At 49.8% G+C, this 14,579-nt stretch overlaps 1 protein-coding gene and 2 long non-coding RNA genes across 3 annotated transcripts in view; 2 read left to right on the top strand and 1 right to left on the bottom strand.

The window, feature by feature from the left end:
• Window positions 1-5,117, top strand: part of LOC127927481 (ADP-ribosylation factor-like protein 13B) — a 56,881-nt gene extending 51,764 nt beyond the window's left edge. The window contains exons 10-11 of the mRNA XM_052513926.1: window positions 1,417-1,485; window positions 5,017-5,117. Of these exons, the coding sequence (XP_052369886.1) occupies window positions 1,417-1,485; window positions 5,017-5,117 (170 nt within the window). The remainder of the gene's footprint in view (window positions 1-1,416; window positions 1,486-5,016) is intronic.
• A 5,013-nt stretch (window positions 5,118-10,130) lies between these two features.
• LOC127927479 (uncharacterized) lies at window positions 10,131-10,973 on the top strand. The gene is made up of 2 exons (XR_008127733.1): window positions 10,131-10,624; window positions 10,869-10,973. It is a non-coding gene; the product is annotated as an uncharacterized LOC127927479 (long non-coding RNA).
• Window positions 10,974-11,584: 611 nt separating this feature from the next.
• On the bottom strand, window positions 11,585-12,355 carry LOC127927478 (uncharacterized). The gene is made up of 2 exons (XR_008127732.1): window positions 11,753-12,355; window positions 11,585-11,699 (listed from the first exon to the last, which is right to left on the bottom strand). It is a non-coding gene; the product is annotated as an uncharacterized LOC127927478 (long non-coding RNA).
• Between the last annotated feature and the right edge of the window lie 2,224 nt (window positions 12,356-14,579).

Genomic DNA, 14,579 nt, shown 5'->3' with positions numbered 1-14,579 from the left:
TTCTACTAATAATGTGTTTTGTTGTTTTAGTGGGATGGGCTTCTACTAATAATGTATTTAGTTGTTGTTTTAGTGGGATGGGCTTCTACTAATAATGTATTTAGTTGTTGTTGTAGTGGGATGGGCTTCTACTAATAATGTATTTAGTTGTTGTTTTAGTGGGATGGGCTTCTACTAATAATGTATTTAGTTGTTGTTGTAGTGGGATGGGCTTCTACTAATAATGTATTTAGTTGTTGTTTTAGTGGGATGGGCTTCTACTAATAATGTATTTAGTTGTTGTTGTAGTGGGATGGGCTTCTACTAATAATGTATTTAGTTGTTGTTTTAGTGGGATGGGCTTCTACTAATAATGTATTTAGTTGTTGTTTTAGTGGGATGGGCTTCTACTAATAATGTATTTAGTTGTTGTTTTAGTGGGATGGGCTTCTACTGATAATGTATTTAGTTGTTGTTTTAGTGGGATGGGCTTCTACTGATAATGTATTTAGTTGTTGTTTTAGTGGGATGGGCTTCTACTAATAATGTATTTAGTTGTTGTTTTAGTGGGATGGGCTTCTACTAATAATGTATTTAGTTGTTGTTGTAGTGGGATGGGCTTCTACTAATAATGTATTTAGTTGTTGTTGTAGTGGGATGGGCTTCTACTAATAATGTATTTAGTTGTTGTTGTAGTGGGATGGGCTTCTACTAATAATGTATTTAGTTGTTGTTGTAGTGGGATGGGCTTCTACTAATAATGTATTTAGTTGTTGTTGTAGTGGGATGGGCTTCTACTAATAATGTATTTAGTTGTTGTTTTAGTGGGATGGGCTTCTACTGATAATGTATTTAGTTGTTGTTTTAGTGGGATGGGCTTCTACTAATAATGTATTTAGTTGTTGTTTTAGTGGGATGGGCTTCTACTAATAATGTATTTAGTTGTTGTTTTAGTGGGATGGGCTTCTACTAATAATGTATTTAGTTGTTTTAGTGGGATGGGCTTCTACTAATAATGTATTTAGTTGTTGTTTTAGTGGGATGGGCTTCTACTAATAATGTATTTAGTTGTTTTAGTGGGATGGGCTTCTACTAATAATGTATTTAGTTGTTTTAGTGGGAGGGGCTTCTACTAATAATGTATTTAGTTGTTTTAGTGGGATGGGCTTCTACTAATAATGTATTTAGTTGTTTTAGTGGGAGGGGCTTCTACTAATAATGTGTTTTGTTGTTTTAGTGGGAGGGGCTTCTACTAATAATGTGTTTAGTTGTTTTAGTGGGAGGGGCTTCTACTAATAATGTGTTTTGTTGTTTTAGTGGGAGGGGCTTCTACTAATAATGTGTTTAGTTGTTTTAGTGGGAGGGGCTTCTACTAATAATGTGTTTTGTTGTTTTAGTGGGAGGGGCTTCTACTAATAATGTGTTTTGTTGTTTTAGTGGGATGGGCTACTCCCAAAATGTCTAGGCTTCCCAAGCTGGAGCCTCTTGGCGATAGGAGCCGATCCGGTAATGATGTTTAAAGTGACTGTCTAGACCTGTCATCTGACTGTCTCCACCACCACTCCACTGCTGTATGTTAACCACTAACTAACCACTAACTAACCATCTGTCTGTTCATCATCTAGCCGCGTGTTCATGGCATGCTGTTGTTTCTTCTCTTTCACTAACAGCTGATAATGTCTCTTATTCCATGTTAAACACTGACCCCATTTCCTCTCTGTCTATAGAGCATGTTAAATACTGACCCCATTTCCTCTCTGTCTATAGAGCATGTTAAACACAGACCCCATTTCCTCTCTGTCTATAGAGCATGTTAAATACTGACCCCATTTCCTCTCTGTCTATAGAGCATGTTAAATACAGACCCCATTTCCTCTCTGTCTATAGAGCATGTTAAACACTGACCCCATTTCCTGTCTCTGTCTACAGAGCATGTTAAACACAGACCCCATTTCCTCTCTGTCTATAGAGCATGTTAAATACTGACCCCATTTCCTCTCTGTCTATAGAGCATGTTAAATACTGACCTCATTTCCTCTCTGTCTACAGAGCAAGTTAAACACTGACCCCATTTCCTGTCTCTGTCTATAGAGCAAGTTAAACACTGACCCCATTTCCTCTCTGTCTATAGAGCATGTTAAATACTGACCCCATTTCCTCTCTGTCTATAGAGCAAGTTAAACACTGACCCCATTTCCTGTCTCTGTCTACAGAGCATGTTAAACACTGACCCCATTTCCTCTCTGTCTATAGAGCATGTTAAACACAGACCCCATTTCCTCTCTGTCTATAGAGCATGTTAAACACAGACCCCATTTCCTCTCTGTCTATAGAGCATGTTAAACACAGACCCCATTTCCTCTCTGTCTATAGAGCATGTTAAATACAGACCCCATTTCCTCTCTGTCTATAGAGCATGTTAAATACTGACCCCATCTCCTCTCTGTCTATAGAGCATGTTAAATACTGACCCCATCTCCTCTCTGTCTATAGAGCATGTTAAACACTGACCCCATCTCCTCTCTGTCTATAGAGCATGTTAAACACTGACCCCATTTCCTCTCTGTCTATAGAGCATGTTAAACACAGACCCCATTTCCTCTCTGTCTATAGAGCATGTTAAACACAGACCCCATCTCCTCTCTGTCTATAGAGCATGTTAAATACTGACCCCATTTCCTCTCTGTCTATAGAGCATGTTAAATACTGACCCCATCTCCTCTCTGTCTATAGAGCATGTTAAATACTGACCCCATTTCCTCTCTCTGTCTATAGAGCATGTTAAACACTGACCCCATTTCCTCTCTGTCTATAGAGCATGTTAAATACTGACCCCATTTCCTCTCTGTCTATAGAGCATGTTAAATACTGACCCCATCTCCCCTCTCTGTCTATAGAGCATGTTAAATACTGACCCCATTTCCTCTCTGTCTATAGAGCATGTTAAACACTGACCCCATTTCCTCTCTCTGTCTATAGAGCATGTTAAATACTGACCCCATTTCCTCTCTGTCTATAGAGCATGTTAAATACTGACCCCATCTCCCCTCTCTGTCTATAGAGCATGTTAAATACTGACCCCATTTCCTCTCTGTCTATAGAGCATGTTAAACACTGACCCCATTTCCTCTCTCTGTCTATAGAGCATGTTAAATACTGACCCCATTTCCTCTCTGTCTATAGAGCATGTTAAATACTGACCCCATCTCCCCTCTCTGTCTATAGAGCATGTTAAATACTGACCCCATTTCCTCTCTGTCTATAGAGCATGTTAAATACTGACCCCATCTCCCCTCTCTGTCTATAGAGCATGTTAAACACTGACCCCATTTCCTCTCTCTGTCTATAGAGCATGTTAAACAACACTAATACAGACCCCATTTCCTCTCTGTCTATAGAGCATGTTAAACACTGACCCCATTTCCTCTCTCTGTCTATAGAGCATGTTAAATACTGACCCCATTTCCTCTCTCTGTCTATAGAGCATGTTAAACAACACTAATACAGACCCCATTTCCTCTCTCTGTCTATAGAGCATGTTAAACAACACTAATACAGACCCCATTTCCTCTCTGTCTATAGAGCATGTTAAATACTGACCCCATTTCCTCTCTGTCTACAGAGCATGTTAAATACTGACCCCATTTCCTCTCTCTGTCTATAGAGCATGTTAAATACTGACCCCATTTCCTCTCTGTCTATAGAGCATGTTAAATACTGACCCCATTTCCTCTCTGTCTATAGAGCATGTTAAATACTGACCCCATTTCCTCTCTGTCTATAGAGCATGTTAAATACTGACCCCATCTCCCCTCTCTGTCTATAGAGCATGTTAAATACTGACCCCATTTCCTCTCTGTCTATAGAGCATGTTAAACACTGACCCCATTTCCTCTCTCTGTCTATAGAGCATGTTAAATACTGACCCCATTTCCTCTCTGTCTATAGAGCATGTTAAATACTGACCCCATCTCCCCTCTCTGTCTATAGAGCATGTTAAATACTGACCCCATTTCTCTCTGTCTATAGAGCATGTTAAACACTGACCCCATTTCCTCTCTCTGTCTATAGAGCATGTTAAATACTGACCCCATTTCCTCTCTGTCTATAGAGCATGTTAAATATGACCCCATCTCCCTCTCTGTCTATAGAGCATGTTAAATACTGACCCCATTTCCTCTCTGTCTATAGAGCATGTTAAATACTGACCCCATCTCCCTCTCTGTCTATAGAGCATGTTAAACACTGACCCCATTTCCTCTCTCTGTCTATAGAGCATGTTAAACAACACTAATACAGACCCCATTTCCTCTGTCTATAGAGCATGTTAAACACTGACCCCATTTCCTCTCTCTGTCTATAGAGCATGTTAAATACTGACCCCATTTCCTCTCTCTGTCTATAGAGCATGTTAAACAACACTAATACAGACCCCATTTCCTCTCTCTGTCTATAGAGCATGTTAAACAACACTAATACAGACCCCATTTCCTCTCTGTCTATAGAGCATGTTAAATACTGACCCCATTTCCTCTCTGTCTACAGAGCATGTTAAATACTGACCCCATTTCCTCTCTCTGTCTATAGAGCATGTTAAATACTGACCCCATTTCCTCTCTGTCTATAGAGCATGTTAAATACTGACCCCATTTCCTCTCTGTCTATAGAGCATGTTAAATACTGACCCCCATTTCCCCTGAAAACATATTGTAATTGTCTGTCTTCTCTGTCTGATGGAAGTTGGATTAAATGTCTCTGTTTATCCTACGAACATCCTACACGCCACCTGTATCCTGTCCCTTTAGCCGGTGTCTGTTACGTGGTTCAGGTCATCTTGATCTATTTGCTGTATATAGTTAGTTATAGTATAGTTGTATGTAGTTGACCGTGTTAATATATCGTACAGGAAGTTGTCAGATCACATTTCTGACAAGCTGTGTTTTTTTATTTCAGCTACCAGTAACCAGCCTTACATAGATGTAGCTAATTTAATCCTGTCTCCTCCTCCTCTCTCTTCCTCCTCACTCTCTTTTTCAGAGTTCTTCGGCAAGCCCCTCCCTCCCGTGGCCAACCGTCAACAACAACCTAACAGCGACACTCATGATGTCATATCCTGCCCCTGGAGAGAGGGAGGGTGACCCTCCACCGCTCCTCCTTCCTTACCTGATTGGTTTATCCCATCCCCAAGCCCCACCTTCAATTCAAACAACATTAAAATGACAGTCTCTTTGGTTTCTTTTCAAAGTACGTGCTGTGTAGAGGTCTACGGACTCCACCACCAGCCGAGATGATGCTCCCAAGACCAATGAACCACCGCCACCGTCGGCCCCGAGCTCACAGGACTACGATGGTGGAGCGGACTGTCCAACCCTGGAGAGAGAGGGGGACTGGGTGGGCCCTGGAGAGAGAGGGAGGGTGACTGGGTGGGCCCTGGAGAGAGAGGGAGGGGGACTGGGTGGGCCCTGGAGAGAGAGGGAGGGGGACTGGGTGGGCCCTGGAGAGAGAGGGGGTGACTGGGTGGGCCCTGGAGAGAGAGAGAGGGTGACTGGGTGGGCCCTGGAGAGAGAGGGAGGGGGACTGGGTGGGCCCTGGAGAGAGAGGGAGGGGACTGGGTGGGCCCTGGAGAGAGAGGGAGGGTGACTGGGTGGGCCCTGGAGAGAGAGGGAGGGTGACTGGGTGGGCCCTGGAGAGAGAGGGAGGGTGACTGGGTGGGCCCTGGAGAGAGAGGGAGGGTGACTGGGTGGGCCCTGGAGAGAGAGGGAGGGGTGACTGGGTGGGCCGTGGAGAGAGAGGGGGGTGACTGGGTGGGCCCTGGAGAGAGAGGGAGGGTGACTGGGTGGGCCCTGGAGAGAGAGGGAGGGTGACTGGGTGGGCCCTGGAGAGAGAGGGAGGGTGACTGGGTGGGCCCTGGAGAGAGAGGGAGGGTGACTGGGTGGGCCCTGGAGAGAGAGAGAGGGGGACTGTCCAACCCTGGAGAGAGAGGGAGGGTGACTGGGTGGGCCCTGGAGAGAGAGGGAGGGTGACTGGGTGGGCCCTGGAGAGAGAGGGAGGGTGACTGGGTGGGCCCTGGAGAGAGAGAGGGGGGAGGGTGACTGGGTGGGCCCTGGAGAGAGAGGGAGGGTGACTGGGTGGGCCCTGGAGAGAGAGAGGGAGGGTGACTGGGTGGGCCCTGGAGAGAGAGGGAGGGTGACTGGGTGGGCCCTGGAGAGAGAGGGAGGGTGACTGGGTGGGCCCTGGAGAGAGAGAGAGGGTGACTGGGTGGGCCCTGGAGAGAGAGGGAGGGTGACTGGGTGGGCCCTGGAGAGAGAGGGTGACTGGGGCCCTGGAGAGAGGGTGACTGGGTGGGCCCTGGAGAGAGAGGGGGGGTGACTGTCTAACCCTGGAGAGAGAGGGAGGGTGACTGGGTGGGCCCTGGAGAGAGAGGGAGGGTGACTGTCCAACCCTGGAGAGAGAGGGAGGGTGACTGGGTGGGCCCTGGAGAGAGAGAGAGGGTGACTGTCCAACCCTGGAGAGAGAGGGAGGGTGACTGGGTGGGCCCTGGAGAGAGAGGGAGGGTGACTGGGTGGGCCCTGGAGAGAGAGGGAGGGTGACTGGGTGGGCCCTGGAGAGAGAGGGAGGGTGACTGGGTGGGCCCTGGAGAGAGAGGGAGGGTGACTGGGTGGGCCCTGGAGAGAGGGAGGGACTGGGTGACTGTCCAACCCTGGAGAGAGAGGGAGGGTGACTGGGTGGGCCCTGGAGAGAGAGAGGGGTGACTGTCCAACCCTGGAGAGAGAGGGAGGGTGACTGGGTGGGCCCTGGAGAGAGAGAGGGGGTGACTGTCCAACCCTGGAGAGAGAGGGAGGGTGACTGGGTGGGCCCTGGAGAGAGAGGGAGGGTGACTGGGTGGGCCCTGGAGAGAGAGGGAGGGTGACTGGGTGGGCCCTGGAGAGAGAGGGAGGGTGACTGGGTGGGCCCTGGAGAGAGAGGGAGGGTGACTGGGTGGGCCCTGGAGAGAGAGGGAGGGTGACTGGGTGGGCCCTGGAGAGAGAGGGAGGGTGACTGGGTGGGCCCTGGAGAGAGAGAGAGGGTGACTGTCCAACCCTGGAGAGAGAGGGAGGGTGACTGGGTGGGCCCTGGAGAGAGAGAGAGGGTGACTGTCCAACCCTGGAGAGAGGGGAGGGTGACTGGGTCCAACCCTGGAGAGAGAGGGAGGGTGACTGGGTGGGCCCTGGAGAGAGAGAGGGTGACTGTCCAACCCTGGAGAGAGAGGGAGGGTGACTGGGTGGGCCCTGGAGAGAGAGAGGGGTGACTGTCCAACCCTGGAGAGAGAGGGAGGGTGACTGGGTGGGCCCTGGAGAGAGAGAGGGGTGACTGTCCAACCCTGGAGAGAGAGGGAGGGTGACTGGGTGGGCCCTGGAGAGAGAGGGAGGGTGACTGGGTGGGCCCTGGAGAGAGAGGGAGGGGTGACTGGGTGGGCCCTGGAGAGAGAGAGAGGGTGACTGGGTGGGCCCTGGAGAGAGAGGGGAGGGTGACTGGGTGGGCCCTGGAGAGAGAGAGAGGGTGACTGTCCAACCCTGGAGAGAGAGGGAGGGGTGACTGGGTGGGCCCTGGAGAGAGAGAGAGGGTGACTGGGTGGGCCCTGGAGAGAGAGGGAGGGTGACTGGGTGGGCCCTGGAGAGAGAGAGAGGGTGACTGTCCAACCCTGGAGAGAGAGGGTGACTGGGTGGGCCCTGGAGGGAGGAGGGTGACTGGGTGGGCCCTGGAGAGAGAGGGAGGGTGACTGGGTGGGCCCTGGAGAGAGAGGGAGGGTGACTGGGTGGGCCCTGGAGAGAGAGGGAGGGTGACTGGGTGGGCCCTGGAGAGAGAGGGAGGGTGACTGGGTGGGCCCTGGAGAGAGAGGGAGGGTGACTGGGTGGGCCCTGGAGAGAGGGAGGGTGACTGGGTGGGCCCTGGAGGGGGTGACTGGGTGGGCCCTGGAGAGAGAGGGAGGGTGACTGTCCAACCCTGGAGAGAGAGGGAGGGTGACTGGGTGGGCCCTGGAGAGAGAGAGAGGGTGACTGTCCAACCCTGGAGAGAGAGGGAGGGTGACTGGGTGGGCCCTGGAGAGAGAGAGAGGGTGACTGTCCAACCCTGGAGAGAGAGGGAGGGTGACTGGGTGGGCCCTGGAGAGAGAGAGAGGGTGACTGTCCAACCCTGGAGAGAGAGGGAGGGTGACTGGGTGGGCCCTGGAGAGAGAGGGAGGGTGACTGGGTGGGCCCTGGAGAGAGAGGGAGGGTGACTGGGTGGGCCCTGGAGAGAGAGGGAGGGTGACTGGGTGGGCCCTGGAGAGAGAGGGAGGGTGACTGGGTGGGCCCTGGAGAGAGAGGAGGGTGACTGTCCAACCCTGGAGAGAGAGGGAGGGTGACTGGGTGGGCCCTGGAGAGAGAGAGAGGGTGACTGTCCAACCCTGGAGAGAGAGGGAGGGTGACTGGGTGGGCCCTGGAGAGAGAGGGAGCGTGAATGGGTGGGCCCTGGAGAGAGAGGGAGGGTGACTGGGTGGGCCCTGGAGAGAGAGAGAGGGTGACTGGGTGGGCCCTGGAGAGAGAGGGAGGGTGACTGGGTGGGCCCTGGAGAGAGAGAGAGGGTGACTGTCCAACCCTGGAGAGAGAGGGAGGGTGACTGGGTGGGCCCTGGAGAGAGAGAGAGGGTGACTGGGTGGGCCCTGGAGAGAGAGGGAGGGTGACTGGGTGGGCCCTGGAGAGAGAGAGAGGGTGACTGTCCAACCCTGGAGAGAGAGGGAGGGTGACTGGGTGGGCCCTGGAGAGAGAGGGAGGGTGACTGGGTGGGCCCTGGAGAGAGAGGGAGGGTGACTGGGTGGGCCCTGGAGAGAGAGGGAGGGTGACTGGGTGGGCCCTGGAGAGAGAGAGAGGGTGACTGGGTGGGCCCTGGAGAGAGAGGGAGGGTGACTGGGTGGGCCCTGGAGAGAGGGGAGGGTGACTGGGTGGGCCCTGGAGAGAGAGGGAGGGTGACTGTCCAACCCTGGAGAGAGAGGGAGGGTGACTGGGTGGGCCCTGGAGAGAGAGAGAGGGTGACTGTCCAACCCTGGAGAGAGAGGGAGGGTGACTGGGTGGGCCCTGGAGAGAGAGAGAGGGTGACTGTCCAACCCTGGAGAGAGAGGGAGGGTGACTGGGTGGGCCCTGGAGAGAGAGGGAGGGTGACTGGGTGGGCCCTGGAGAGAGAGGGAGGGTGACTGGGTGGGCCCTGGAGAGAGAGGGAGGGTGACTGGGTGGGCCCTGGAGAGAGAGGGAGGGTGACTGGGTGGGCCCTGGAGAGAGAGGGAGGGTGACTGTCCAACCCTGGAGAGAGAGGGAGGGTGACTGGGTGGGCCCTGGAGAGAGAGAGAGGGTGACTGTCCAACCCTGGAGAGAGAGGGAGGGTGACTGGGTGGGCCCTGGAGAGAGAGAGAGGGTGACTGTCCAACCCTGGAGAGAGAGGGAGGAGGGTGACTGGGTGGGCCCTGGAGAGAGAGGGAGGGTGACTGGGTGGGCCCTGGAGAGAGAGGGAGGGTGACTGGGTGGGCCCTGGAGAGAGAGGGGAGGGTGACTGGGTGGGCCCTGGAGAGAGAGGGAGGGGTGACTGGGTGGGCCCTGGAGAGAGAGGGAGGGTGACTGGGTGGGCCCTGGAGAGAGAGAGAGGGTGACTGTCCAACCCTGGAGAGAGAGGGAGGGTGACTGGGTGGGCCCTGGAGAGAGAGAGAGGGTGACTGTCCAACCCTGGAGAGAGAGGGAGGGTGACTGTCCAACCCTGGAGAGAGAGGGAGGGTGACTGGGTGGGCCCTGGAGAGAGAGAGAGGGTGACTGTCCAACCCTGGAGAGAGAGGGAGGGTGACTGGGTGGGCCCTGGAGAGAGAGAGAGGGTGACTGTCCAACCCTGGAGAGAGAGGGAGGGTGACTGGGTGGGCCCTGGAGAGAGAGAGAGGGTGACTGTCCAACCCTGGAGAGAGAGGGAGGGTGACTGGGTGGGCCCTGGAGAGAGAGGGAGGGTGACTGGGTGGGCCCTGGAGAGAGAGGGAGGGTGACTGGGTGGGCCCTGGAGAGAGAGAGAGGGTGACTGGGTGGGCCCTGGAGAGAGAGGGGTGACTGTGAACCCTGGGTGGGCCCTGGAGTGGGCCCTGGAGAGAGGAGGGGTGACTGTCCAACCCTGGAGAGAGAGGGAGGGTGACTGGGTGGGCCCTGGAGAGAGAGAGAGGGTGACTGGGTGGGCCCTGGAGAGAGAGGGAGGGTGACTGGGTGGGCCCTGGAGAGAGAGAGAGGGTGACTGTCCAACCCTGGAGAGAGAGGGAGGGTGACTGGGTGGGCCCTGGAGAGAGAGAGAGGGTGACTGTCCAACCCTGGAGAGAGAGGGAGGGTGACTGGGTGGGCCCTGGAGAGAGAGAGAGGGTGACTGGGTGGGCCCTGGAGAGAGAGGGAGGGTGACTGGGTGGGCCCTGGAGAGAGAGAGAGGGTGACTGTCCAACCCTGGAGAGAGAGGGAGGGTGACTGGGTGGGCCCTGGAGAGAGAGAGAGGGTGACTGGGTGACTATTGGAAAGCCTTCCCAGAAGAGTGGAGGCTGTTATAGCAGCAAAGGGGGGGGTCCAACTCCATATTAATTACTTCCCTGAAGAGTGGAGGCTGTTAAAGCAGCAAAGTGGGGTCCAACTCCATATTAATTACTTCCCAGAAGAGTGGAGGCTGTTATAGCAGCAAAGGGGGGTCCAACTCCATATTAATTACTTCCCTGAAGAGTGGAGGCTGTTAAAGCAGCAAAGGGGGGTCCAACTCCATATTAATTACTTCCCAGAAGAGTGGAGGCTGTTATAGCAGCAAAGGGGGGTGGTCCAACTCCATATTAATTACTTCCCAGAAGAGTGGAGGCTGTTATAGCAGCAAAGGGTGGGGTCCAACTCCTTATTAATTACTTCCCTGAAGAGTGGAGGCTGTTATAGCAGCAAAGTGGGGACCAACTCCATATTAAAGCCCATGGTTTTGGAATGAGATGTTTGATGAGCAGGTGTCCACATACTTTTGTTCATGTAGTGTGTGTGTGTGTGTGTGTGTGTATATATATACACAAACACACTGAGTATGCAGAACATTAAGAACACCTATTCTTTCCGTGACACAGACTGACCAGGTGATCCCTTATTGATGTCTCGTGTTAAATCCACTTCAATCAGTGTAGATGAAGAGGGGAGGAGACAGATTTAAAGAAGGATTTTTAAGCCTTGAGACAATTGGCGACATGGATTGCGAATGTTACAAGACAAGAAGATTTTAATTGTCTTTTTTTTAACAGGGGATGGTTGCACCGGTTTGTGTCAAGAACTGCAAAGCTGGTGGTTTTTTTTGTGTTTTTTTTTTTTTTCATGCTAAACAGTTTTCCTGTGTGTATCAAGAATGGTCCACCATCCAAACGACATCCGGCCAATTAGGACACAACTGTGAGAACAGCATTGGAGTCGACATGGGGCCAGCGTCCCTGTGGAACCCTTTCCACACCTTGTGAAGTCCCCGACCAAACGAGGCTGTTCTGATCGGGAGGAGGAAGGGGAAGGGGAAGGGGAAGGGGGGGGAGTACAACTCAAAATTACGGTGTTCCTAATGTTTAGTGTGTGTGTGTGTGTGTGTGTGTGTGTGTGTGTGTGTGTGTGTGTGTGTAACTTTGCATTGCAGTTATTTTCGTTGGTCTCATCCTGTTTTAATCTGACTAAAACATCCTCAACCTGTCCATCTTATTGTTTAGTTCCTGTTTTAATCTGACTAAAACATCCTCAACCTGTCCATCTTATTCTTTAGTCCCTGTTTTATTTTTTCCCTGCTGATAATATCAGTATTATAGGGTGTCCTGTCTGTGATAAAGACATCTTTCAATGCATCCTTAGTGCACTACATGATAAAGTAGGGCACTACATGATAAAGTAGGGCACTACATGATAAAGTAGGGCACTACATGATAAAGTAGGGCACTACATGATAAAATAGGGCACTACATGATAAAGTAGGGCACTACATGATAAAGTAGGGCACTACATGATAAAGTAGGGCACTACATGATAAAATAGGGCACTACATGACAAAGTAGGGCACTACATGATAAAGTAGGGCACTACATGATAAAGTAGGGCACTACATGATAAAGTAGTGCACTACATGATAAAGTAGGGCACTACATGATAAAGTAGCGCACTACATGATAAAATAGGGCACTACATGATAAAGTAGGGCACTACATGATAAAGTAGGGCACTACATGATAAAGTAGGGCACTACATGATAAAGTAGGGCACTACATGATAAAGTAGGGCACTACATGATAAAGTAGGGCACTACATGATAAAGTAGGGCACTACATGATAAAGTAGGGCACTACATGATAAAGTAGGCACTACATGATAAAGTAGCGCACTACATGATAAAGTAGCGGCACTACATGATAAAGTAGGGCACTACATGATAAAGTAGGGCACTACATGATAAAGTAGGGCACTACATGATAAAGTAGGGCACTACATGATAAAGTAGGGCACTACATGATAAAGTAGGGCACTACATGATAAAGTAGGGCACTACATGATAAAGTAGGGCACTACATGATAAAGTAGGGCACTACATGATAAAGTAGGGCACTACATGATAAAGTAGGGCACTACATGATAAAGTAGGGCACTACATGATAAAGTAGGGCACTACATGATAAAGTAGGGCACTACATGATAAAGTAGGGCACTACATGATAAAGTAGGGCACTACATGATAAATGAGGGCACTACATGATAAAGTAGGGCACTACATGATAAAGTAGGGCACTACATGATAAAGTAGGGCACTACATGATAAAGTAGGGCACTACATGATAAAGTAGGGCACTACATGATAAAGTAGCGCACTACATGATAAAGTAGGGCACTACATGATAAAGTAGGGCACTACATGATAAAGTAGGGCACTACATGATAAAGTAGGGCACTACATGATAAAGTAGGGCACTACATGATAAAGTAGGGCACTACATGATAAAGTAGGGCACTACATGATAAAGTAGGGCACTACATGATAAAGTAGGGCACTACATGATAAAGTAGCGGCACTACATGATAAAGTAGCATGACTACATGATAAAGTAGGGCACTACATGATAAAGTAGGGCACTACATGATAAAGTAGGGCACTACATGATAAAGTAGGGCACTACATGATAAAGTAGGGCACTACATGATAAAGTAGGGCACTACATGATAAAGTAGGGCACTACATGATAAAGTAGGGCACTACATGATAAAGTAGGGCACTACATGATAAAGTAGGGCACTACATGATAAAGTAGGGCACTACATGATAAAGTAGGGCACTACATGATAAAATAGGGCACTACATGATAAAGTAGGGCACTACATGATAAAGTAGGGCACTACATGATAAAGTAGGGCACTACATGATAAAGTAGGGCACTACATGATAAAGTAGGGCACTACATGATAAAGTAGGGCACTACATGATAAAATAGGGCACTACATGATAAAGTAGGGCACTACATGATAAAGTAGGGCACTACATGATAAAGTAGGGCACTACATGATAAAGTAGGGCACTACATGATAAAGTAGGGCACTACATGATAAAGTAGGGCACTACATGATAAAGTAGGGCACTACATGATAAAGTAGGGCACTACATGATAAAGTAGGGCACTACATGATAAAGTAGGGCACTACATGATAAAGTAGGGCACTACATGATAAAGTAGGGCACTACATGATAAAGTAGGGCACTACATGATAAAGTAGGGCACTACATGATAAAGTAGGGCACTACATGATAAAGTAGCGCACTACATGATAAAGTAGGGCACTACATGATAAAGTAGGGCACTACATGATAAAGTAGTGTACTACACAATAAATTGGTGCACTACATGATAAAGTAGCGCACTACATGATAAAATAGCGCACTACATGATAAAGTACTCTACAGTCTGTTATAGTCACTACATACTGTACTCTACAGTCTGTCTATAGTCACTACATACTGTACTCTACAGTCTGTTATAGTCACTACATACTGTACTCTACAGTCTGTTATAGTCACTACATACTGTACTCTACAGTCTGTTATAGTCACTACATACTGTACTCTACAGTCTGTTATAGTCACTACATACTGTACTCTACAGTCTGTTATAGTCACTACATACTGTACTCTACAGTCTGTTATAGTCACTACATACTGTACTCTACAGTCTGTTATAGTCACTACATACTGTACTCTACAGTCTGTCTATAGTCACTACATACTGTACTCTACAGTCTGTTATAGTCACTACATACTGTACTCTACAGTCTGTTATAGTCACTACATACTGTACTCTACAGTCTGTTATAGTCACTACATACTGTACTCTACAGTCTGTTATAGTCACTACATACTGTACTCTACAGTCTGTCTATATTCACTACATACTGTACTCTGTGGTCCTTCTGTGGCTCAGTTGGTAGAGCATGGCGCTTGTAACGCCAGGGTAGTGGGTTCGATTCCCGGGACCACCCATACGTAGAATGTATGCACACATGACTGTAAGTCGCTTTGGATAAAAGCGTCAGCTAAAT

Source organism: Oncorhynchus keta, unplaced genomic scaffold (assembly GCF_023373465.1).
Source record: "Oncorhynchus keta strain PuntledgeMale-10-30-2019 unplaced genomic scaffold, Oket_V2 Un_scaffold_1436_pilon_pilon, whole genome shotgun sequence".
Classification (NCBI taxonomy): domain Eukaryota; kingdom Metazoa; phylum Chordata; class Actinopteri; order Salmoniformes; family Salmonidae; genus Oncorhynchus; species Oncorhynchus keta.
Note: the sequence above shows the minus strand (reverse complement) of the source record. Positions and strands in the feature narration are given on the sequence as shown.